The following is a 25,908-nucleotide window of genomic DNA, read 5'->3' on the forward strand; positions in this document are numbered from 1 at the left end:
TACTAATATTTACATGATGCATAATGGACATAAAAAGAAGTACGCCGCTATCTGAAATGAATGAAAAGCAGAAATAAAAACGTTTAAGACTCTGAAACACTTTCAACAGGGGATTTATTTAATCTTTATATGGAACAATTTACAGTTTATACAAAAATCATTAGAAAACAGATTAAAGTGGCCTTGGGGGGTTTGAGCTCATTGGCTGATGAGGAGGTAAGTCAACTGTTGATAGGCAACACCAAAACATGCTAAAGAAAGAAAAAAAATCATGCATAAAAATGTTCTCGAGATCCTTTTGAGCTCCCCGAATTCAGGCAGCGTCTCCAAAAGCCTGTATTTGGAAACACCGACTAATATTTGGTTATCACATTCATAAACCCTGGTCCTCTTTATTTATTTTTCAAAAGAACCCTGGAAATCACATTATACTTCTGACCTGTTCTGGTTCAACTGCCTGACCATGTGACCTGTTTGTTCAATCTGCAGTCCACAGGGATGTCTGTGAGAACACATCCCCGGTTTGTAAGCTAAATGTTGCGATTGTTATCCTAAAAACCTGATCATTTTAGTGAGATATATGATGCTTTTCCTCTTTGCAAATCGGACGCATTTCTCTCATGTCATGAGAAATCATCAACTGCTGGTATTTAGAATAAATCTTGACCTTCCCTCCTTCATTATTTACCACATGTTCTGGAAACCAAATGGCGTCTGACAGCCTCTTGATTCCGCGTTCTTCAAATCAAAACATTAAACACCTTCATCAGTCATGTCTACAACGGTGTTTGAAACTTAAAATAATAAAAGCTCTTCGATGAACAGGCTCACGGAAGATGCTGGGGGTTACTTAAAGCCAAAAAAGAAACGATTGCCGAATTGGTTAACCATAGAATGAATTAAAAGAGAGCATCATAGAGCATGTGCGCTTATAGATGAAGTAATCTGAGAGAGAAACAACCCTTTTAGCCTGTTTAAGAACCCCAGGTTGTTATTTTAACACGCCATTTACATCATTACAGAACAAACTTCACATCTCGCCACAGATGTTGATGATTGGTAAGGGACACTGTGTGGTAAGGTGACGTAGCAGGCGGTGCAAGCCAGTTTTGCTTTCAATCATATGTGGAAAAAGACAAAAGCTTAAGAGGAGAATTGGCCAGCAAACACATCAGAACCATCCACATGAAAGCAAAGGTTTTCTAGGATTTCTAATCTTGGCACATGTACATGCAAAGCTAAGAGACGTGACACCTGCAGCTCAGATTTCATAGTTTGGTCTGATTAAGGACTGGGAGTTTTAAAGAAATAATAATAAAAAATAGAAAGAAAGAAAGGGAATTGAAAGAAAAATACAGCAGGGTTTTTAGAAAGCCACAAAGGTTGCAGAGGGGGAGAGGAGGAAAACATCTATACGCAACAACAGACAGAATAAGGCTACAGCTAGGCTTGCTTTAAAATGATCTCTCTTTTAATCCCTTTCTCTATCAGGTCACACATGTCCATAGCAGCACCAGAGGAGGAAAACCCCCTCTGCAATGTCACTCAGTCGGCTCCATCTTCTGGCAGCGGCTCAGTCTGTTTCCAGGATTAATGGAGGCTGCTCGTTCTCTTCATCCAGGTGGAGGGTGTTCATGTCGTCCTCTACTCCAGCTCCCCCTACAGCCCCCTGATCCTCACTGTAACCTGCGATTACAGCATATTAAAATTATTACGTTTCTTCTTTAACTCTAGTTTAGTTTCAAGAGTTCACACTTAGCTAATGCTTGATGCTGATTGCAAGTTTGGCATGCTGTCCAGGGAGAGAGCTCGGAGATTTTTGTGCCCAGGGTTCCTTCCTGGGGTGCGTTTCCCAAACAACGATGTAACTCTCGGCTGAACTATCATAGTACGATGCATCGTTTGTGAAAAGAACGATGTAGTGACGAGTGTTTCCCAAAACCATCGCAGATCCATCGCTTAAACCACGTTAGTTATAACGTAAAACGCCCATAATAATGCTCTAAACGTACAACTTCTTTAGAGATGAACCGCATCATTTCTTTGTCCAAATTATATTGTTTTACACGCACACGCATTTAAAATAAAATTAAAAGATTTGGTAAAAAGATGCACTGGCCTTCCATACTAATTGAAATATATGTAAATGACACATATAGGGCCTGTGTTTGCTTTACTAATATTATTGACAAGTTGAACATTACATATTCAATTCTAAAACATAAAATCACTTACAAAAGCTAAGACGTATTCTAATATCATATAAATCAGGAGTGGCCAATCCAGTTCCTGGAGATCTACCTTCCTGCAGATTTCAGTTGCAACCCTTATCAAACACACCTGTCTGTAATTATCAAGTGGATTTCAGGTCCTAATTAATTGGTTCAATTGGGTTTGATCAGGGTAGGAGCTAAACTGTAGAGGAAGGTAGATCTCCAGGAACAGGATTGAGCACCCTTGATATAAATCATTTAAATAAATAAATAAATACATAAATAATGAGGCTATTTATTATAAAATAAAATGTATTATTTATTATTTACTAAAAATAAAAAACATACTTTAATAATAATATTAATGATGATATTATTAAGTAGGATATTGTTTATTTATTTAGAACTGTTTTTGAAAAGTCTACTTTTACAATTTGACACATGCAAACCACTGCAGAAAGTTCTAACCAGCAGGCCCATGTCATAAACAGTACAGATACTTAATAAATAACCCACTATAAATTAAAAGAATAAACGTATGCTTTTTGTTTTCGCAAGCTTTGGAGACGTAATATAAATCATGCTTTTAAATAATAGGTCTCCTACAGCTTTACCCATGAGGCTGTGTTCAAAATGACATCAAAGTGCACTGCGAAGGGAGCATAATTGTAAACAGGAAGATCAATGAACTGTAAAAATACTTTGAAAGCAAATTACACCTAAGAAAGATGACCTTAATGCTTTTTTTTATTTTTAATAATTCCAACTCTGAATGTTAAAATGTTTTAAATAAATAGGGCATAAGGGGGATAAGTGAAAATAAAACAAAGCCAGGAACTATGTTTCTAACTATAGCTCCAGAGCTGTAGTTGCGAGTGCTTAACGCAGTTTGCGAATGTTCGTTTCAGCGACGGATTTGGTAAACGGCAAAATCAACAAACTATGTTTGTAATGACGGAACTTGCGACTTTAGTTGGCTAAGGATGGTTTTGGGAAATGCACCCCTGGATAGTTAGGGTGTATTCGCACTAGCTACAGTTGCCTTGAATAATGCTGAAGCACAGTTGTTCCCCCTCCCCTCTCCCCTGACAGCCTGCACTCACACTGCATCTTTACCTTCTGAACCGGAGCATGCTTAATTAATAAATGATGCGACTGTTCAGTTTAACAGGACAAGAAGCACATTGGTGATTGCTTTAGTTGTATTGTTTTGTATTTTTTTTGTCGTTTGGGATGCAGTAACACACAGTCAAATATTTTGCAGAATAGATCCACAACTTTTGATGCTTAGGTATTAGGAGGTTTGCTGAAGGTGCAGCTGATGTTCAGTGAGGGGTTTGCGTTCATTGAAAAGTAAGAATGATTAATAAACCTATATAAAACTGTCCCTTAAGTGACATCACGTCTACAGTTTCAGGCTCAGGCACGCTTTGCACTCACACTACAAGTGTACCGCACCAAAGCCCAACCGAACCGTGCTCTGGCACACTTCTTCCAACCGAGCCAGGTCTGGCCAACTGAACTGCGCCTGGGCCTGATTTGGAGCATTCACACATGTCAAATGAGCTGGGAAATGCACCTGGGCATGGTTTGGATAGCATAGTGCGAGTACACCCTTAGTACAGTAGGGAGTCTAAGATCAGGTTGGTCTCAAGAGCTCCCCTGGTGTAGAAATGGAACGAATGGGAGATGAGTGGATTCTGGGGGGATTCTAAGAAATATGGGCTATATATGTAGGCTTGAATTCATCTGATTGATCTATCATTTGATTGTTGATGTGAGGCCCGCTGTGGTCAATCATGACTCATGATCCTCTTGAAATTAGTTTGTAAAACTTCACTTAAAAAGGAACCAGTTTTTTTTCTTACCTTTGGCAACAGCAGCACTGTAGGTCTGGGCCACAGGTGGCCGATCGTGAGCTGTCTGTTCAAGAATTTCATTCGCAGGCTCTGCACTTCCATCCAACCTGAAGGACGATACATGTTTACATGAGTAAATCACCTATGATGTCAATCAGTGCCAATACAGGGCCAAACTAAGACTTATTTTCCTATGATTTTAGGCCAACTTTAACCCAATTCTTGAAATAAATACGCAGGTAATATATTAATCCATATATTATACAGTGCTTCCCACAGGTTTGAAATATACTTGCGGTGGTGGCCGGATCGAAACACACTTTTTCCCATGGCACATAAATAGTTAACTATTTGCGACAAACAAAACATAATAAGATTTTTAACACTATTTTTTATTATTATCTGGTTTTAATTATTATTAACTTTTTTTTCCCAATTGGTTAAAGTAAAAAAAGACAGTTGAAATAAATAAAATATCTACTATTTCTCTTTTATGTTATTCAGGAGCCATGTGCACCCACTGACAGATCAAACCTGCTTCTCTCTATCTCTCATTCAAGTTCAGGTTGCTTTATTGGCATGACATTTTGTAAAGTATTGCCAAAGCATTTTAGATGTATAAAGTATATAATATATTGACATCATCAAATTAATAAAATATACAGCAAATGACAAATAAATAAAAGAAAAAAGGAATAAAACAGACGATATAAAACAGACAATATTTCTAAAAATGATAATACTTAAAATTATTGAATAAAATTATTTAAATAAGACATTTCTAATAGTGTACAAATATTATGCAGGCAGTTTAGATGTAATTTTGTCCACTCCAAGTATTTAGAAAAAGTTTTTCGGAGTCATTTGAGTCATTAAAGAATTAATTATTAAATGTCTCTCTCATGGCTGTGTGCATAAAATTACCAACAGCTTAGAAAACTAAAGCAAAACCTAATCCTGGACATTTTAGTAACCCCAGCCAGACGCAAAAAGGTGCAGGTCTCTGTGGGTCTGCAGAGCACGTGAGGCTGTATGTGGGAGTGTTGACAGAAGATTTTTTTCTACTTAATTGCTCGAAGATGTTTGTATATAATTTGGTTGTTTAAAAAAAAAAAAAAAGTGTAAAAAATTATAATAGTAAAAAACAACCACAAAAAAAAAAGTGTCACACAATATATTTGGACGACCATTAATATACCTGGATGGGCCCCCCCCCCCCCATCCCAATTGTTGCTTGATTTGCAATCTATCAATCAATTCAAAATAAACCAAAATAAAATGTAATTTTTAAAATGTAAAAAGCTGTTTACTAGTCCCAAGCAAACTTTCACAGACATAATTGTAAGTACATAGTATGTACATGTGAAACTAGACTGTAAAAAAGTTTTCCCCGTTCTTGTAATACAAACAAACCAAAAAAGTAGGTACTTTCGCAAACAGTTATAAGAACTATGAAAACTTCCTACAACTGAGAACTGGAGTAAATGCTGCTAAAACTCAGCTTTGTATTACACTGTTTATAAATTTCTAAATTAAAAAAGGATTTTGTCAGTATTTGTGTTTTAATGACATTTTTAATTAAACAAATGCAGCGCCTTGGTTAGAATTAAAGACTTTCTTCAAAAACATTAAGAACTTGCTGATAAAATGTTGCTGTAAATATTAAACAGTGTACTGAATCTCACTTATGTTGTTTCATTAGTGTGCATTCTCCTCCCTCCTGAGGGTCCAGATTGTACAGGTACAGATAGCCATCTGCAGCCGCCACCAGCAGCCGTGGAATCTTCTGAATTCTAGATACCGATCACAAGCAAGATAATCAGACACACATCTACCCTGATAGCAACTACAGTCTGAATGTGGATTATATAAACCAGCGGTGTGCTATTTCAAAAAGGTTTCCTCACATGGCCAGAGCGCAGATGTTCTTGTGTCCTGAAAAAGGCAGTCTGACTGTGGCAAACGCCCGTCCTTGAGTGAACATCTCCGTTACGTGTGCAGGCAGATATGTTGTGGAGGCCATCAACACTTTCCCAAAGTATCCCGTCCAAGTAGTGGGCTCCTCCTGAGGCCTACGGTGGAAAACCAGGAGTTTGAAAAGGACAGTATTGTTCTGACTTGTTTTAATGCAACTTACAGCTATATTCTCACGAAAATAATCAATCAATTAATAAAAAGGAAAACCCTTAAAAATGGTGTGTTTGTAATTTGAGAATGAGTAAAAACCACTTCTGTTCAGTGGGCAACATTACACTGACTTCTCTCTCTGGGTCTCCAGCTTAAAAATATGAACCGTCTCTGTGTTGCTCGAGGCAGACAGATAGAGTCCCTCCATACTGAAGGCCAGGGAACAGATGCTCACACATCTGTTAAGGGATAATTAAAGAAAGTGCATTGTTTTCATTGGGTGTGCTTATAAATCTTGACTCTTTAAATCAATCCAAAATAGATAGAATCGACAAACATGAAATGATCTACCTCTTTACCCCTCTCCTGAACTCAAAGAGCTTTTGGCCCTCTGGAATCGAGAACACACGGATTACGGTGCCCTGAATAATAGCAAGAAAAAAGGTGAAATTACACTTCAAAGAAGCTTAAAAAAAGTTGCTGAATCATAGACTAAGAGTTTAATATTTTTAATAAAAATGGACTTCATGCAAACAATACTTAATCTGATACTCTTCAAAAAATAAATAACTTTACTCCGGATGCATTAAAAGGATAAAAAGCAACAGTTCAGAGTTTTATGTTACAAATTAATTTGAGAGATGTTCTTTTGTACTTCATATTCATAAAGGTATTCAGGATTATCATGATTTTTACAAATATATGAAGTAGTACAGCTGTTGTTAGCATTTAGGAAATTTTATTGAACAGCAAATCCTATCAGAATGATTTCAAGAGGATTTTGTGACAAGTGATTTTGATATAATTAAAAATAAATGATACATTTTTAATCAAATAAATGCAAATTTTGTGAAAATAAGAGAATAATTTGCGAATACTGCCCTAAAACATTTCAACAATAATTTATTTATTTATGTTGTATTTCTAAACTGTACATTTTAATGCAAAAAGTAAAACTCTAGTCAAAACAGTTTCAGAAAATATACACAGGCTCGGCAACAGAATGTCATATCTGAGGGGGCATTTTGATTCCAATTTTTTTATTAAGCTTCACGTATTGCCTGTTAACTGACCAACATCAGTGTTAGGAAAAAGTTAAATGTTACAATCTAATGTCATTTAAAAAAAGAAGATTTAGTTGCATTTTAAGGCATTAGTGTAGCCAGAGAAACACCTAAAAAAAGATACCTAAATTCACAGTTATTACCGTGACAATTGGTTAAATTTTAAGATAACACGCAACTCTAAGTTATATCATTTTAAAGGTAAAAATAAAGATTTATCTTAGGTGTGTTTTTTCCTTGATATTATCCGGTTGCCATTTGTAAATACGCAATCATAAACCATTATGTTACTAGGTCTACCCGTCATTTTATTTATTTATTTATTTATTTATTTATTAAACCAATTTTAATAACTTGTTTAAATGTTATTTTCATTTTGTAGGGCCATGATCTACAATTAATAAAATTGATATGCTAACTGTATTTTAGCTTTTAAAAAGGGCTACAGTATATTTTTTGGTGTTTAATTGTGCATGAGCAAATCGCAGTATAGCCTAAATTACATATTTTTAAAGATTATCATTCAGCCTACCAGCAGCACATGTGAGGGGTGAATCTACGGCAAATCCATTTACTCACGCACTATATACTAATTTAATTTATATTGCTGTAAACTTGACTTCGCAGGCTGATCATCTCTAAACTGAAAATACATTTGCTTTATGCACTGCATAACGGGATGTTTCTTTACAAAACTGTAAAAGTGCACTTTCATGTAATGAATTAGGCTGCTTGCCTCATGCCATCCACTAGTCCAGTTTTCTCCCATGTGAGTTGAGTGCGCCTCCGCCACCATGTGCGCTCTTTAAAGGCTATTTAGGGGCACACCTGACCTGATGTAGGGATAAGATCTCTAGACTATATGCCTAGCTTTATTCTCACGATTTTCATTATTAAATTGCTATTTCATAATATAAAGTATCTAAATGTGTGTTCTGAAGGTCGGAATGACGAGAGTAATTAATGACAGAAAGAATTTTCAGTTTTGAAAGAGCAATCCTTTATGAAAAAAAAAGGGGGGGGGGGGGGACAAATTCTTTCTGAGGGGAAAATGCCCCCATTTGCCCTCCCGTAGCGCCAGGCCTGAATAAACATTACAAAAAAAAAAAAAAAAACACAAGTAATACACTGCAATATTTTTACACATTTTCATTTTTTTCATCTAAGACTGACAGCAAAACAGTTTAGAGTCTGAAATTTAACCACTAAATTAGTTCGCTTAAACCTCACACAAAGACAGCTTCTCAAACCTTTTCAGAAGCCGTGGCCAATTTAGTGCCACTTGCATCAAACGCCAGAGCTGCTAGCGGGCTGTCATGGGCAGGTATCATGTTAGCTGCCCTCTGCAGAGAGGAAATAATTATTACACATTGATCAACACTGTTCAACATTTTGCAAAAACCATAATTACGGCAAACATTTCAGCTAAACACTACTTACCAGGTTGACTGTGTCAAAAACTTGTACTTCTCCAATCGTTGCACTTCCCGGATACGCCAGGTAGCAGTTGTCATTACTGATTGACAGGGCACAAAGTCCTGTAAATATTTAGCGGCATATTAATAAACAAACATACACCATCGGATTACTTGGAGTTATGACATAGGGCTGTGAATATGTGGTCCCATTTTGTAAACTTTTTTCTGACTAAATTAAACTGGTGTGATGACATTTTGTGTGTATGAGATACATCGCTGAAAACACTAGAAGTGTAACAAGACTAGTTGTTTTAACAGACTAGTTCTCCATATCATCGCGAAACGGAGTTGTTATTCTCCTCAACGCACTAACATGGGAAACAACTGGCAGAAATGCCATACTGCATATTTGTACTGAATTTTATGCAGGCCTGCACGATTAATCGTTTTTAAATTTAAAAAGCTGCAATTATTTCCATGTGTTGTAAAATATGGTAACAAGCATATAGTTTTTGACAGTTCGTAAGAACATTATCCTGAACAATGTGACAAATATAACACAATCGAAAATGCAAAGGTTTTTTTTAATCTCTTTATATATATGATTTTAAAAGTAAATTTATTTAACTTACTGTAGTTATTTTCTTAATTTGTCATGACAACTTTATTGGAAAACATAGCAACAATAGCGGTTTTAAATAAACAGTATACTAGTGTGGTGTACTTTGTAATTATGCTTGGTCTTTCTTTGGTGCTGGTAAAACCACCACATTAAACCTTAAGCTCTTTTATGAAATGGTAGAAAATCACATTTTAAATAGCAATTTTTTTATCAGAGAAAAAAAAATAAATTAATAAAATAATCGCAATTTTCATTTTTTCTCCAAATAGTGCAGCCCTAAATGCTTTTATTTTTATTGTATTAAATATGAGTGACTCTAACTGAAATATAATTACTGAATATTTGATAAGTAATATTAGTTGTCCATTTCTATTTATATGAAATGTCTTTAGGTTTTTGCTTTAAAACAAATGTCTTTTACTATGGTAGTGAGGTTGTTAGAATTATACATGATGATGCATGTACAATTTATTTAGTTGGCACTGCTTTTGTTTATAAAAACACAATTATATTTAAGCCCCAACTTACGCTCCGGCTACTGTCAACTCAAGCTTCTGTCAGATGTGCACTTCTTAAGAATTTTTTGCTTTGCATTTTTTTCGGATCAGATAGTGATCCAATTGTGAAAATAGCAGTTGTAAATGTCCTCTAAAATGCAGACAAATACAAATACAATCGCCTCCAAATTTGTGTTTAATGCAACATCAGCAGCATTGGTTACATTCATGGAAACATTTGTACAAAATATTTAACATTTAATTTACAATCATAACTGCTTCTTGATCATTCATTGTAGAAACAAATATACAAATAACAACACACTGATAAAATGAAAGCGATTTCAGTTTGATCAGTCATAAATATACATTTCAGGAAAGTATCTCCTGAATAAAAACGTTCTCTAATACCATATAAAATATAAACATTCTATTAAAATATGTTTATCGTCAAAATATTATTACACAAGTCACAAAAAGTTTTTTCTTCCCTTTTCAATAATATGCGTGCGTAAGTCTTGAGTGGCTCAATCGCTTCAGAAGGTGCTTTAACCTCCTTGGGCTTAGAGGCCACATACTAGGACAGCAGATTTTAGCTCTTAAGTGGCTATTTTAAATACTTTGAATATTTTATATTTTGTTAGAGACATACAGTGTCATCCTGCAACTGCTTTGCAGCATATGAAATGTCTTAAACACTATTTTAACAGTCCAGAATGGGACAAAATGTTGTTTTACTCTCTGACAGTCAAAACATGTTCAAGAAAATTTTCTTTGTTATCTATCTATTAAAAACGGTCAGGAAAAAGGTGTTTGATGTAAATTCGGACCACAAGTCCACATATATAGACATCATATTTCTCTAAAAGTACATCATATTAAAAGATGATACTTGGTTTTAAATTCTAATTAGGTTCCAATAAGCCCAAATAGCAAAGAGAAATGAAAAAATGCATGTGAAAAAACACCTTGGGGCTTAAGAAGCATCCCAAATGAAACTAAACACAGGTCTAAATTCATCTGGATGTTCAAACCACAATTGTTTATTTTATTAAATGTAAAATAAGATGTCAATATAACAGCACCAATGTTTCATGCTATTTTTGGACAGTTTATTAAGCGTTAAACGATAAGAAATATATTAAATTAATATCAAATGGCAGCTTTGACAATGCATCACACACCTGTGCCTTATATTACTTCTAATATAATATTTTACAGATTTATTTCTTAACTCTATTTGTTTAAAAAAAATTTAAGTGGAATGTGTTTAGCTTCTCTTTTTAAAAGGTAAAGTGTGATTATTTTAATACATCGATTTTTATACATTTAAAGGGCACCTATGGTGAAAATTCTACTTTTCAAGCTGTTTAGACAGACATATGTGTAGATAGTGTATAGACCGTCATATTGGGGTGATATAAACACACACAGCCCTTTTTTTTCAATTTAACAACATAAAATTGGTGGACCAATTGCAGCGGTTTTCTGACTGAGCGCAACTTGACGTAGGAATGCGGTCCCCCCGCCCAACGAATTGATTGACAGCTCCGTATTAACATGTCACGTATATAATCATGTCAACAAGACCAGACGTGCGCAAAGCAACCGGGAATAAAAGGTTTGTTCAGTTCGCTCATCAGTCATCACCAAATGTGATCAAGAGTAAGTTTCACATGTTTAAAATGTTTTAAAACAGTGCACGTATATAATGAATTACAGTGATTCACTTCAGATTCACTTCATCAGCACAGCCGCGTGTCAAAACAATTATAAAGGAAGACGCTTTATTCCCGCTTTGTGGATGTTAAATCAGGTTTATTTTGTACATTAACATAACAGATATCCATACAGCAGTGGAGATTAACCTGTATCCTGTAACATATGCGTGCAAAGCTAAACGTGCGCTCTGACTGTTTGTGTGTGTGTGTGTGCGCGTGAACATTACAAAGACATTGTGTGACTCATCGATGCAGCTGCACAACAAATACTCATTGGTAAAGTTCTTACAGTAGTATTTCTCACAAACGCTAAGTGAGATCTTCTTCCTTTAAGTCTGTTGTCTGATGCAGCCGATGCAGGAGATTAAGGCATGCAGAAAGGCAGGTAGAAACAGTAGGCGGGGAGGACTAGCCTTAAAGGCGCAGTACAACAAAACAGCCCCCAGTGCAAAAATTTATAAAATAGAATCTTGTAAAAGGTATAATGAAAAATATGTTTTGTGTTTTGAGTTGAAACTTTACAGACACATTCTGGAGACGCAAAACACATTTAATTTAGATTTAATATATTAAATCTAAAGAAAAGGGTTAACCTAGGTGCCCTTTAACATTCATTCAGATTTATTTAGTGATTTCAAATTTATTCATACAAATAATTGGATGAATGAATGATTTAGACTTTTTTCAGACTAGGTTAAAAAAACGTTTTTTCTTAAAATATTTAGTAATATATTTACATATTAATTGTTCTGAATTTTCATTTAATTAACCAAGATTAAATTTGCAATTCAGTAGCCTATTATTAATCCTCAACTGCACGATGTTGCCATTATTATGGCATTCCTGCCACTGTTTTTTTAAGACAGACGTTCTAATTTTTTTGTTGGAAAAAGAAGACCTTAGTTTAACCAATGATGTGCTTTGGTTAAGTCACATGACGTGCAGTGTTTTTCTGTGGTGCGATTTCTGACAGACTGGCATTTATTGTGAGTAGTTGCTGAACGCAAATAAAAACATGAATAAACACAAAGGATCAACTCATGTCAGATCCACACAAAAAAATTGAGACATCACCTACAGTATGTTACGATGACATAGTCATAACTCAGAAATGTTTTTATCAAGTAAGTTTGTTTGCAAGTAAATCAATTAAATCAAAACAAACAACAATTTAAACAAGACAATTCTTATTTATAAGGCAAGTTCTAAATTGGAAATGTTTAAGTTAGATCCACTATTGGTTGTTGTTGCAACATATCATGAAGTACTTTGAAAAAAAAAAATCCCCAATTTCTTTTTACAGCAATTTTTTAAGCCAATTAAGAAGAGAAAAAAAAGAAAAAAAAAAGTCAAATATTTTATTTATAGTTCTATCATAACGTGTGCAGAAGAGGGTTAAATATTAAAAAAAGATTCGTGCAAGTGTTTTATGGGCTGTATAAGTCAAACACAGCATGAATGCATTGCCACAGACAGTTTGAGTTGTCCAATTATTTATATACTTTTTTTTGTTTCATTCTATTTTTGTGACTGTTTATTAACCTTTAAACGATAAAAAAATATTAAATTAATATGAAATAGCAGCTTTGACAATGCATCACACACATGTGCCTTATATTACTTGTGCAGCACTCTTAAACCCATTGCTGCTGCCACCATCTGTAGGATTTAGTTGCACCAAAAGCCCAATGACAACAAGGTCAATGCTAACTGGTCACCACATAATTTCCAAACCTATTCTTTCAGTTCTCAGAATATAAATAGAGCATGGCGTTCTGAAAGAGGAAGCTGATGTACTGTACTTCCTCAAGAAAACTCTGGAAGAAAAACAACAATAATGTACTTATGGGAAGCAGTGTTACTCACCGGAAGGATTGGGAGGGGTCTCTCGAATGGTATGTAGTACTTTCATATCCCTAATGTTGTGGATATAGAGTGACTCCTCTAAACACACTATCAATCGCTGTGGAAATAAAGCACATTCTCAGACAGTTCGATCACACTTAATAAAATAAACTCATATGGTAAGTGTTTTGAGAAGAAGAGGATGTCTGCTGACTCACCTGTCTGTTTAGTTTCACAGCCAGTATAGTGTTCGAGTAGCTGTAGTTGCATATCTCCGTCCCTTTCTTGAAATGACAGACCTTCAGTTTCCTTGGAGCCTTAAGGCTGACGATAGCGACGAGGCTGCTGGAGAACAATCTCTCCACGATGCACACATCTTCTGTGTCAGCTGTGAGTTAAAATAAATGACAGTACATAAAACATGCCTTGTGTAGGAGAATAAAGCAAGCATTTATAATGGACTAGAGCAGCACTCAACCTTCTGGACTCAAAGAATCAACATTGAGCAAAAGAGCTCAAAACTGGTTTTGAACTATTTTATGCACATTTTGTTTTGTGATTTCAAGTATTTTTATGCTTCATTTTTAACATTTTAAAGTGTGATATTTTAATATACTGATATTCCTACATTAACATTCATTCAGATTCATTTACTGATTTCAAAATTCTTCATTAAAACAATTGGATGGATGGATGATTTAGACATTTTAGACTAGATTTTAATACTAGATTATTAATATTATATTTACAGGTGAAGTCAGAATTATTAGCCCCCCTATGAATTTTATTTTTTAAATACTTCCCAAATTATGTTTAACAGAGCAAAGAAATTTTTACAGTATGTCTGATAATATTTTTTCTTCTGGAGAGAGTCTTATTTGATTTATTTCAGCTAGAATAAAAGCAGTTTTTAAGTTTTTAAATGCCACTTTTAAGGTCAAAACTATTTGCCCCTTTAAGCTGTATTTTTTATTTTTTTTTGATAGTCTACAGAGCAAACCATCGTTATACAATAACTTGACTAATTACCCTAACCTACCTAGTTAACCTAATTAGCCTAGTTAAGCCTTTAAATGTCACGTTAAGCTGTAAAGAAATGTGTCTTGAAAAATATCAAGTCAAATATTATTTACTCTCATCATGGCAAAGATAAATTAAATCGGTTATTAGAAATGAGTTATTAAAACTATTATGTGCAGAAATGTGTTGAAAAAATCTATGTTGAACAGAAGTTGGGGAAAAAATAAACAGAGGGCTAATAATTCAGGGGGGCTAATGATTCTGACTTCAACTGGTTATATTAATGTGGTATATGCAGAAGGGCTTTTATTTTTACAGTAATTTGGTGCATTAAAGGTCTGTCTTCTTTAAAAATCTACAATCTTCACTGCCTGATTGATTCACGATATAAAGTAGGTCTCAGATCGAACATTTTTTTTCCACACCATGTCTTTAAAATATGAACATTTATTTTACCCCACTATTTTCATTAGAGTATGCATGCTAGCCTGCTGATTCTGATGGACGCTTGTGTGTGAACGGCTTTTCATCTTGTTTTACGCTTGAACAACTTAATCAATGCTTAGGTCTTTTTAACCGATTATATTTTCATTACAATACAACAGCGATGCTGTAAAAGCAACCTTATAAAAATGAAAAAAGTCACATTAACCAGAGGTTTATCGGTTTGGGAAGAAACACTAGCTCTGCGTGTACCCTATTGCTCTGGATTTTTATTAAATTTACCAAGGTCAAATGTGTGATTCATTAACAATTCAACAATAGTTCTTATTGACAGGAATAGTAATTTATTAAAAAATATTTTACATTCATATTAGACTAGTTTAATATATCGATAGGTCTATATAACTACTTTAAACTAATTCTATAGACCACTTGACGGGTGGACTATAAAACAAAAATCCCTATATATTAAAACATTTTATTCTGCTTTTGGAGAGTTTTAGAGGGGCACAATGTTTGCATACAGGATGTATGAATGAAAGCTTACTGCTTTTACATTACATACAGTAGCTATTTTAAACATGCATCATTGCTCTATACAATTAATACGGTCCCTGAAATCAAAAGTTAACAGATGGCTTTTAGGGACATTATTTGGCCCATCAGCACTGAAAACCAGAACTAGGGCTGGGCGATATGGCAAAAATGCATAAATATCTTGATAATATCTTAAAATATTTTTTCATATTGAATGATATCAATATATATATATATATATATATATATATATATATATATATATATATATATATATATATATATATATATATTGAAATCAGTTGTTAATGCTAACACATTTAAAAAGAGTATGCAAACAATGACTGCAGCCACAAAAAATAGAGGGTCTGTTGCGTGTGGCGTTCACTCCTGCCATTAATAATTACTTTCAATTGATCTTGTTTGTCCTTTTCAGTTTTCTATTGGTTAATCTGGTGGCGTCAGGCCTTTAAAACGAACGGAAGCAGACTTCTACGCCCCTCATTCCTCCACGTCACCACAGTCATTGACGGCTTTATTGTTGTGTTCTCCTTTATGCTTTCCTTTTGATATTTGTTTGGAGTGGGGAGCTCCAACCTGCTTTAGGTTTGTTTGGTTGTTCTTTATTATGTTGTTGGGCTCCCCATCTCTTGTCAATTTGGATTGTTTTGTTGGTTATGTTATATTAATAAATAATTTAGCTGGAGAACTTTGGCCGTTGTTTATTATGTTACGTTGTCTTTTTGGTCACGAGTCTTATTTAAGTTAGGGACCGTAACATAATTGGGGGCTCGTCCGCTTCTCTTTAAGTTGTTTCACTTTGTTCTCTTTTTGATACCAAACTTGTTTGACTTTACTGAACGATAGATCGTTAGACTAATGTTTGGTTCTCATGGGGAATTCCTCATGACGTAATTTCGCGTCATAGGGAATCCCGCGTAGCGTGTCACACCGGAGCGTGTGCATGTGTGTGTAAACATCGTGTTTGTTTTGCTTGATCAACGCGGTTGCATGGCAAAGCTTTCTGGAAATGCAGGTAAGTGAAGTCTTTTTGTATACTGTTAATTGCATAGCGGCCTTTACTCCCCTGTTAGGCTGAAGAGGCGTTGTCCTTTGGACTTCGTCTGTTTTTTGTTTTTGTAGTGTCGCAAAGAGGCGGTTAGTGTTATCTGTTAACGCAGATATCTCGGGAGCACGTCCGTAGGATTTTGTGGGGTCGTCTATTATAGATTGTCTCACAATCCTGCTGGTTTTTAGTGCATAATAACCCGCCGCTGAACTGCGTGAAGACTAGGTGAGTTAGACAGGTGAAGTTCCGTTAGGCAGGCGCAGATAGAGGGGTGTATTTGCTCGCATTTGGTATACTTTGTAACGTTTGTTGTCACTTCACTTTCCTTTGCATTATCTTTATATTTTGTTATATAGTTAATTTGCGGAAGTTTGTATTTTGCTGTTGGATGAATAAGATTTGACGCAGATTTGATTTTTTTTTGTATATTTGTTATCAATATTTTGACTGCGTGTTTTTCAATCTTATTATGGAGTTTAGTTTAGAGGAATTTGTTGCTCATCCGAGCATAGAGAAACTTGAACAGTGTACTAAAAGTAATCTGTTCTCTATTGCTGCTCACTTTGAAGTACCACTCTCTAAACAAGAGAAAAAACAGAAAATTAAAAATGAATTGCATACAGCCTTATGTGAAATGAGTATCCTTCCTCCTGTTAGTGCTGTCACTTCACATGCTGATGTGCAGCCTGACTCTGAATTGCGTAGACTTGAGTTGCAAGTAGAAATACGGCGATTGGAGCTCAAGGAAAAAGAGCTAAAGCATGAATTTGAGCTGCGTAAATTTGAGATACAGGAAATTGGAAGACGTGAATCTGCTCGTTTGTCTAGGCAGTCAAGGGATTTTGATCCGGAAACAGACTTTGACATTAATAAATGCATTCGTTTAATTCCTCCTTTTTCAGAGAGAGATGTGGACAAATATTTTGTACTTTTTGAACGAGTGGCTACGACATTGAAATGGCCTAAAGAGGTATGGACTCTTCTTTTGCAATGTGTATTCACAGGAAAAGCCCAGGAGGCATATGCTTCTCTTTCACCTGAATTAAGTTTAAAATATGATCAGGTGAAATCTGCTGTTTTAAGGTCTTATGAATTAGTACCCGAGGCCTATAGGCAAAAGTTTAGGCGTTATAAAAAAGCTGAAAGCCAAACTTATGTCGAATTTGGTCGTGAAAAAACTGTACTTTTTGATCGTTGGTGTTCTGCACAAGAAGTGAAAAATTTAGAACAGCTTCGTGATCTAATTCTAATGGAGGAATTCAAAAATTGTCTACCAGACAAAATTGCAACATACTTGAATGAACAGAAAGTCACTAATGTACTAGATGCTGCGGTATTAGCCGATGAATATGTTCTGACTCACAGAGAGAACTTTGAAAAGCCATCTTTCTCTCCGTTGCAGCGTAGTCCTGTCACGCACTTTCACACTGAGCACAGTGCTAAAGATGCAGCTAGGCCAAGGCCAGTATGCGCTTATTGCAAAAAACGTGGTCATTTAATCAACAGCTGTTTTTTGTTGAATAAAAAGAAGCCTAAAACTGTGGCACTGGTAGAAAAAGTCTCAACATCAAACCTTTTTCAGTCTGGGTGTGTTGATTTGGAGATTTACTCACCATTTATAATGAAGGGAGTTGTTTCCTTGTCAGACAGTGATGTAAAAGTTCCTGTAACCATCTTGCGTGATACTGCCGCTTCTAGATCTATCATTCTACAAAGTGTGTTGCCTCTTTCTGATAAAACTTCGTTAAACTGCAATGAGATTGTTCAGGGATTTGGAATGAAACTTGTTAACCTGCCAATGCATTCTGTCCAGCTTGAGTCGGATCTGGTGTCTGGTCCAGTAGCAGTTGCAGCATGCACAGCTTTTCCAATAAAAGGAGTGGATTTTCTCTTGGGGAATGATCTTGCTGGGGGCAAAATCTTAGTGAGTCCTGAAGTAACTGCTGTGCCCTTTTTGTCTGAAGGCCCAGATGAACTGCAGGTGAAGTATCCAACAGTGTTTCCTGTATGTGCTGTCACTCGGTCAATGGCTAAAGCTAACTTGATAGACTCTGATGGCTTGGAGGATAGTTTTATGATAGATCTTGACAAAGAACCTAAAGCAGACTCTGATAGTGGCCCTGTTCTGAGTTCTCCATCTTCAGTCTCTGATTTTACAGAGTTGGATGGAAAATGTGAAAACTTATCAGCTGACAATGTGCTAGAACGTTCTGAGCTGTCTGAGAGCTTTAGTGGGGTTCGTATGTCAAAAGAACATCTAATTTCTGAACAACAGAGTGATGATTCGCTCGTTTCTCTATATGAATTGGCTGTCCCTGAAGAGAAGCTTATCGACAATGTGTCTGGTTATTTTGTCAAAAATAACATTTTAATGCGCAAGTGGACGCCATCTTCTGCTTCTGTGCATGATGATTGGAACACTGTAACACAAATTGTTGTTCCAAAAAAGCTTCGAGGTGAAATACTCAGTTTAGCTCATGACAACCCCTTAGCTGGTCATTTGGGTGTCACCAAAACCTATGATCGTATTTTGCGTAATTTTTTTTGGCCAGGTCTAAAACGGGATGTGAAGTGGCATTGTAGAACATGTCATACTTGTCAAATAGCTGAAAAGTCAAATCCACCGATTCCACCTTACCCTTTATATCCTATTCCAGCTGTAGACTCGCCGTTTGATCATGTCGTGGTGGACTGTGTAGGCCCATTGCCTCGGACCAAATCTGGCAGTAAATTTTTGTTGACCATTATGTGCGCTTCAACACGTTTTCCTGAGGCCATACCCATGCGCAAAATTACGGCCATGTCAGTAGTAAAAGCACTGACCAAGTTCTTCTCACTGTTTGGGCTTCCCAAGGTAATTCAAACGGACCAGGGAACAAATTTTATGTCTCGTGTTTTTAAACAGGTCACCAATCAGCTGAAAATATCCCATAACTTTTCAAGTGCTTACCATCCTGAAAGCCAGGGCACGTTGGAGAGATTTCATCAGACCCTTAAATCAATGCTTCGTGCATATTGCCTGGAGTTTGAAAAGGATTGGGATGAGGGTGTGCACTTGCTTTTGTTTGCAGCTCGAGAAGTGGTGCAAGAATCTACTGGCTTCAGCCCAGCAGACTTGGTGTTTGCACATAATATCCGTGGCCCTTTGAAATTGCTGCGAGACAATTGGTTGAATGAATCAGAACAAAAAAATATACTGGATTATGTTAGCTCTTTTCGGCACAAGCTACATCGTGCATGTGAACTGGCTAAACAGAATTTAGCAGTTGCTCAATCCAGGATGAAAAACTGGTTTGATAAGAACAGTGTGGACAGACAGTTTAAGCCGGGGGACAAAGTTTTGGTATTTTTTCCGATTCCTGGCTGTAGCCTTCAAGCGAGGTATAGTGGACCTTATGTCATTGAAAAAAGGGTAAGTGATAGGGATTATGTGGTTGCTACCCCCGACCGTGTTCGTCGTAGCAGACTCTGCCACATCAACATGATCAAACCTTATTATGATCGTGGGCAAATGATTTCTCACAGCTCTAAAAAAATAAAAACAGCTCCATCTATGCCTAACACTGAGTGTTCAACTGTCTCAAGTGTGTTACAGGTACAATCATTTTCCGGGTTGTCATCGGGTGCTGACAGTGTCATTGAGAACTCTGAGTCGCTGTCTGATCTTGAAGCTGGCGGCGACATTGAGAGTCCATCTGTGGCTACAGTTCAAGGATGTTTAAAAAATTCTGAGATGCTTGCTAATCTTGACTCTTGTTTTTTGCATCTTTCTGATTTACAGAGAACAGACATATTTAAATTAATTAAGTGTCATGTTTCCCTGTTTTCAGATGTTCCATCTCAGACTCATGTGCTGCAGCATGACATCGATGTTGGTGCTAATGCTGCGATTAAACAACATCCATACCGCGTCAACCCTGTGAAACGTCAGCGACTACAAAATCAAGTCAATTATATGTTGGTGCATGGTATTGCAGAACCTAGTATTAGCTCATGGAGCTCGCCCTGTCTTTTGGCTATGAAGTCTGATGGATCTGAACGTTTCTGCACAGACTTTAGAAGGGTTAACAATGTCACAAAACCTGACTGTCACCCTCTTCCTCGTATGGAAGACTGTGTTGACCGTGTGGGGTCGGCTGTGTTTGTGACAAAGTTAGACCTTCTTAAAGGATTTTGGCAGGTGCCGTTAACTCAACGTGCAAAGGAAATCTCGGCATTTGTTACACCTGATGCCTTCTTACAGTATACAGTAATGCCTTTTGGGGTACGCAATGCACCCGCAACATTTCAGCGGTTAGTTAACTGCGTGTTGGGGGGAGTGCCAGGATGTGAGGTGTATTTAGATGACATCGTTGTTCATTCAAAAACGTGGCAAGAACACATGCATCAGTTGACACAGGTTTTTGAGAAACTGACTGATGCCAATTTAACAGTTAATTTGGCCAAATGTGATTTTGCAAAAGCAACGGTAGTTTACTTGGGTAAGATTGTGGGCAGTGGCATGGTAAAACCAGTACACGCCAAGATTGAGGCTATCACGTCATTTCCAGTCCCTTCCACACGTCGCGAATTACAGCGCTTTCTGGGAATGGCGGGATATTACCGTAATTTTTGTAAAAACTTTTCGACAGTAGTTTCTCCTCTCACCGACCTATTAAGTCCGAAGTCGGTTTTTAAATGGTCACCGGAATGTCAACATTCTTTTGAGTCACTTAAACACCTTTTAATGCATGCACCCGTCTTGGCGGCTCCAGTGTACGACCGTACATTCAAATTGGCTGTTGATGCTAGCGATGTAGGGGCAGGCGCTGTGCTATTGCAGGATGGACTTGATGGAGTTGAGCACCCAGTGTGCTACTTTTCAAAAAAATTCCAGAAACATCAAAAAGCATACTCCACAATCGAAAAAGAAGCTCTGGCGCTGGTTTTGGCCCTTAACAATTTTGAGGTTTATATTGGATCTTCATCTTATCCAATAACAGTCTACACTGACCACAACCCTCTCATCTTTATTCATAGAATGCGTAATTCTAACCAACGCTTAATGAGATGGGCTTTGTTTGTCCAAGCCTTTAACTTGGACATGAAACATGTTGCCGGTAAAAATAATGTGCTGGCCGATGCGATGTCACGTATTACCATATGGTGATGGGTGGTGTTTATTGTATTGTTGTTTTGTTTACCAGTCACCATTTTAGGGGTGGAGGTGTTGCGTGTGGCGTTCACTCCTGCCATTAATAATTACTTTCAATTGATCTTGTTTGTCCTTTTCAGTTTTCTATTGGTTAATCTGGTGGCGTCAGGCCTTTAAAACGAACGGAAGCAGACTTCTACGCCCCTCATTCCTCCACGTCACCACAGTCATTGACGGCTTTATTGTTGTGTTCTCCTTTATGCTTTCCTTTTGATATTTGTTTGGAGTGGGGAGCTCCAACCTGCTTTAGGTTTGTTTGGTTGTTCTTTATTATGTTGTTGGGCTCCCCATCTCTTGTCAATTTGGATTGTTTTGTTGGTTATGTTATATTAATAAATAATTTAGCTGGAGAACTTTGGCCGTTGTTTATTATGTTACGTTGTCTTTTTGGTCACGAGTCTTATTTAAGTTAGGGACCGTAACAGGGTCCATTAAACGTCATAACATATTTTCGGTGAGCGAAAATTTGGGTACATCGCTAACACACTTTGAGATTCCCATTGTTGCACATTTCGGCTGTGTGATTGGCTCCTAGTTCAACATAGAGTACAAAAAAAGTCCAGAGCTTATTGTTGTTATTGACATAAATTTTATCGTGATTCGATATAATGCCATTTATCGGCCCAGTCCTAACTAGAACTATCACTAATCATTTTCAAAGCCTCTTCAAGTTGTTTCCACGCACTCCTGATTATCTCTGACCTCCAGAAAGACATTATCATCTTCTTCAATCAACTTATATCATGTAAGTAGCACATGCTCATTCCATATCTATTCTGGCTGCCTAACTATGCCAGACTTAAAAAAAGGCTAACCTTAAATAACACAGAAAAAACTTACTACATTCATAGATCTGTTCCAATTTGTCCACCGATGACAAGGAGAAAAACTTGTACCCTGACTTGGTACCAACAGCTAGGGATCTGGAAAGCAAGGAGGTAATAATAAATAACAATAAATAAAACACAGCAGGTGATTAAAAAGACTAATCCATTTTTTTCCGCTCCACTGCCTTGCCTAACGACTAAAACAGGTTGTTGACTTGAAAGTGAAATGTGGTATTTTGCAATCCTTAAGAGGTGTAATGTGACATGCTTGAACCCGAAAACATAGAAGATTTTAAGCTATGTTAAGGCGGTTTACTCTATTTTGTACAGTGATGAAGTGTGTCAGCTGTTATAAAAATACTGGAAGTGTTGTCAATGAGCTGAGGCAGCGGTTACAATGGCACTACTACTAATTAAGACAAAAAGCTTTTGCTAACATGACTGCTGGTTCGATGGTTACTTTATTTGGAAAGTTCACCAAAAGGTTCTAAAAACATATAATCACATCGAAACGATCTTTTAGACAGCTGAATTGAATAACACAGCTAAAAACACACACAAAGCTCAGTTTATTGGTGTACTGTACTGTTGCTAACATTTAAGCTACTTTCGGTCGCCCAACTTCGTTAACCCTAAAACACTTGGTAAATTGCTTATCCAACCACACGTTTCTTCACACTAAGTATTTCATATTTCACAGTTATGCTGACAAAACATTTCACAAATACGAAAATGCAATGTTCACGTTAGCATGTGCGCTAGTGCTACAACGTCTCGTGCGTGAATTTGTCTAAAGAGGAAGAAACGGACGGTGGATAATATTATAACAAAGCTGCATTAACACATCATAGGATTATGTTTTAAAAGGGACCAGTTAACTTTAAACACCGGAATCAAGATATCAACAGTGGGTGTTTTAGCTGGTTAGCACGCTTTATCGCCGTATTTGCATTGCACTCGAGTGATGATGAGGCACGACACAACTAAAACTCTCCGTTATGCAGAACGAAGCTTCTCGCGACTGCGGCGCAGATTACTCGGTGTTTGCACTGACAGCGGTGTGTTGCTGTCGTGTAGATGGTCTGTTAGGCCAACAGCAGCAGGAGTGTGAATGTTTTCTTACGTGTTGTCCTGATTAAAGTTGGCGAAGAGCAGCTGGCTGCAGCCGGCCTCTCCGCTCTGACTGGCCAGGTTCATGGGCTCGACACCATTTACAGATTAAGCCGAAGTGAAAAGGGGCTCAGATGAGGGCTAGATCAGTGAAATCTGGGGTCGTCTCGCACTGCCATAAGTTCCACCCTTGTTCCAATGAATGTTGTTGTTTTTCTCCAGCCACTGTTGCACCTTTTCGTGCGCCTGCGCACTGGCCGCTGCACGCAGCAGAGCCGTTCCAATTAAAGGGAAAGGCGCCCCACCGCTCTCTCGAGTGCAGAATATGACCCTCAAATGCGCTGCAATGATCCTCGTAATGAATTTCGGGAAATTATAAAAGATTTAATAACTGTATACTCGCCAGTACAGACTGCTGAAAGGAACATAATAAAATTGCAGTTTACATGACTTACTTTTGAATTCATTAATTTTATTTTCGGCTTAGTACCCTTTTTTCAATTTGGGGTTGCCACAGCGGAATGAACCACCAACTTAGCCAGCATATGTGTTATGCAGAGGATGACCTTCTAATTGCAACCCATCACTGGGAAACACTCATACACTCTTGCATTCACACACATACACTACACCATGTCTTTGGTCTGTGGAGGAAACAGGAGCACCCAGAGGAAACCCACACAAACACAGGGAGAACATGCACACTCCACACCGAAATGCCAACTGACCCAGCTGGGGCTCGAACCAGCAACCTTTTTGCTGTGAGGAGATCATGCAAACCACTGCATCACAGAGACGCCTGTACTTTTAATTGAATAATTTAATTGCATTGAATAGAACTCTTGGAAAAGGTTTATTTACGTGTGCTAAAATAAAAAAAATATATACATTTAGTCCAGTGTTTCTCAACCACGTTCCTGAAGGCCCACTAACTCTGCATGTTTTTGGGTGTCTTCTTTCTCTGTCACACCCATTACAGGTCTTTCAGTCTCTGCTAATGAGCTGATGATCTGAATCAAGTGTGTGTTTGGACATGGAAAATGTGCAGATGTAGCGGAGGCCAGCTAGTAAGTTCTGTGCCGATAAACCTCACTCTTCTGACCTCTAAAGGTGCTCTAGCAACAGATACCAGAGGCCATGGTCTTTAGCCTCCTTGGTAGAACATCTGACTCCCATGCGGAAGGTTGCCAGTTCGATACTAGCTCGGAGTGGGTTGGGTGGTGTAGGACTGGTGGGGTTACACAGAGATTGTGGTCCTCCAGGAACGTGGTTGAGAAACACTGCTTTAATCCACCATTTATGTAGTCCTCAAAAGTTACTTAAAGGGACAGTTCACCAAAGATTAAATTTTGATAAAACAGACTCGCCCTCAAGTGTTTTCAAATAAGTTTTTTTCTTCAGTTGAACAGAAAAGAAGATATTTTGAACAATGTTGGAGACTAGTAGCCATTGACATCCATAGTAGGGGTAAAAAACACCCATCATTCAATTCATTCAATTTTCTTTGGCTTAGTCCCTTTATACATCAGGGGTCGCCACAGCGGAATGAACCGCCAACTTATCCAGTATATGTTTTACACAGCGATTGCCATTCCAGCTGCAACCCAACTCTGGGAAACATCCATACACACTCATTCACGCACATACACTACAGCAAATAGTTTATCCAATTGACCTACAGCACATGTTTTTGGACTGACTCCATCAGTCATTATTGACTACTAATTTTAAATAATCTTCGAAATATCTTCTTTTGTGTTCAAGAAACAAACATAAATAAATAATTGAACTGTTGCTTTAAAATGAGTATAGAAGAGAAGAAGTAGCCAATATAAACTTGACTAACTGGAAGTTGATTTGGCCTACATTTAACGTTTTAAATAAAAAAAAATATCCTATAAAGGCATAATTAAGTAGCCCAACATGAATTGACAAAAAAACCCTAATTGTATTTTATTTAAGTGTGATGTTAAATAACAAAGAAGCCTACTTTTAGCCCAATTTTTATGTAATCAAAAGAAAAACACAACATTTTAAAGTGCAAGACTTGAGAGTGTGGAGACACTAAACTACAGAGACATTGTGGAGACTAAATCTAAACTAAGGCAGGATGAAACCAAGACCAGAACAGAACTCTTTGACGTCAATCACACAACAATTGCATAAAAATAGGTCTACATAATAATAATAATAATAAATATAGCTGCAAGCAGCAATTAAGGGGCCAAGCACTATTGGCCATAAGGTGGCGCTGCTCCAGACGTTTTTGAGTACTTTCAGGGCATGGGGTTGAAGATGCATACCATGTTTTGTAATGATATGTGAATGTGTTGGTAAAATA

At 36.9% G+C, this 25,908-nt stretch overlaps 1 protein-coding gene across 2 annotated transcripts; it reads right to left on the reverse strand.

Moving 5' to 3' along the window:
- Positions 1 to 97: 97 nt before the first annotated feature.
- wipi2 (WD repeat domain, phosphoinositide interacting 2) lies at positions 98 to 23,835 on the reverse strand. 2 transcript variants are annotated; one of them, NM_001327789.1, is given in 12 exon segments: positions 98 to 1,686; positions 4,082 to 4,179; positions 5,758 to 5,865; positions 5,980 to 6,144; positions 6,325 to 6,438; positions 6,551 to 6,621; positions 8,514 to 8,606; positions 8,704 to 8,801; positions 13,388 to 13,484; positions 13,585 to 13,754; positions 22,471 to 22,553; positions 23,581 to 23,835. In NM_001327789.1, coding segments are annotated over 12 exon segments (1,284 nt in total). In that variant the 5' UTR covers positions 23,655 to 23,835; the 3' UTR covers positions 98 to 1,573.
- Between the last annotated feature and the right edge of the window lie 2,073 nt (positions 23,836 to 25,908).

Source organism: Danio rerio, chromosome 3, assembly GCF_052040795.2.
Source record: "Danio rerio strain M-AB ecotype USA chromosome 3, GRCz13ab, whole genome shotgun sequence".
Classification (NCBI taxonomy): Eukaryota; Metazoa; Chordata; class Actinopteri; order Cypriniformes; family Danionidae; genus Danio; species Danio rerio.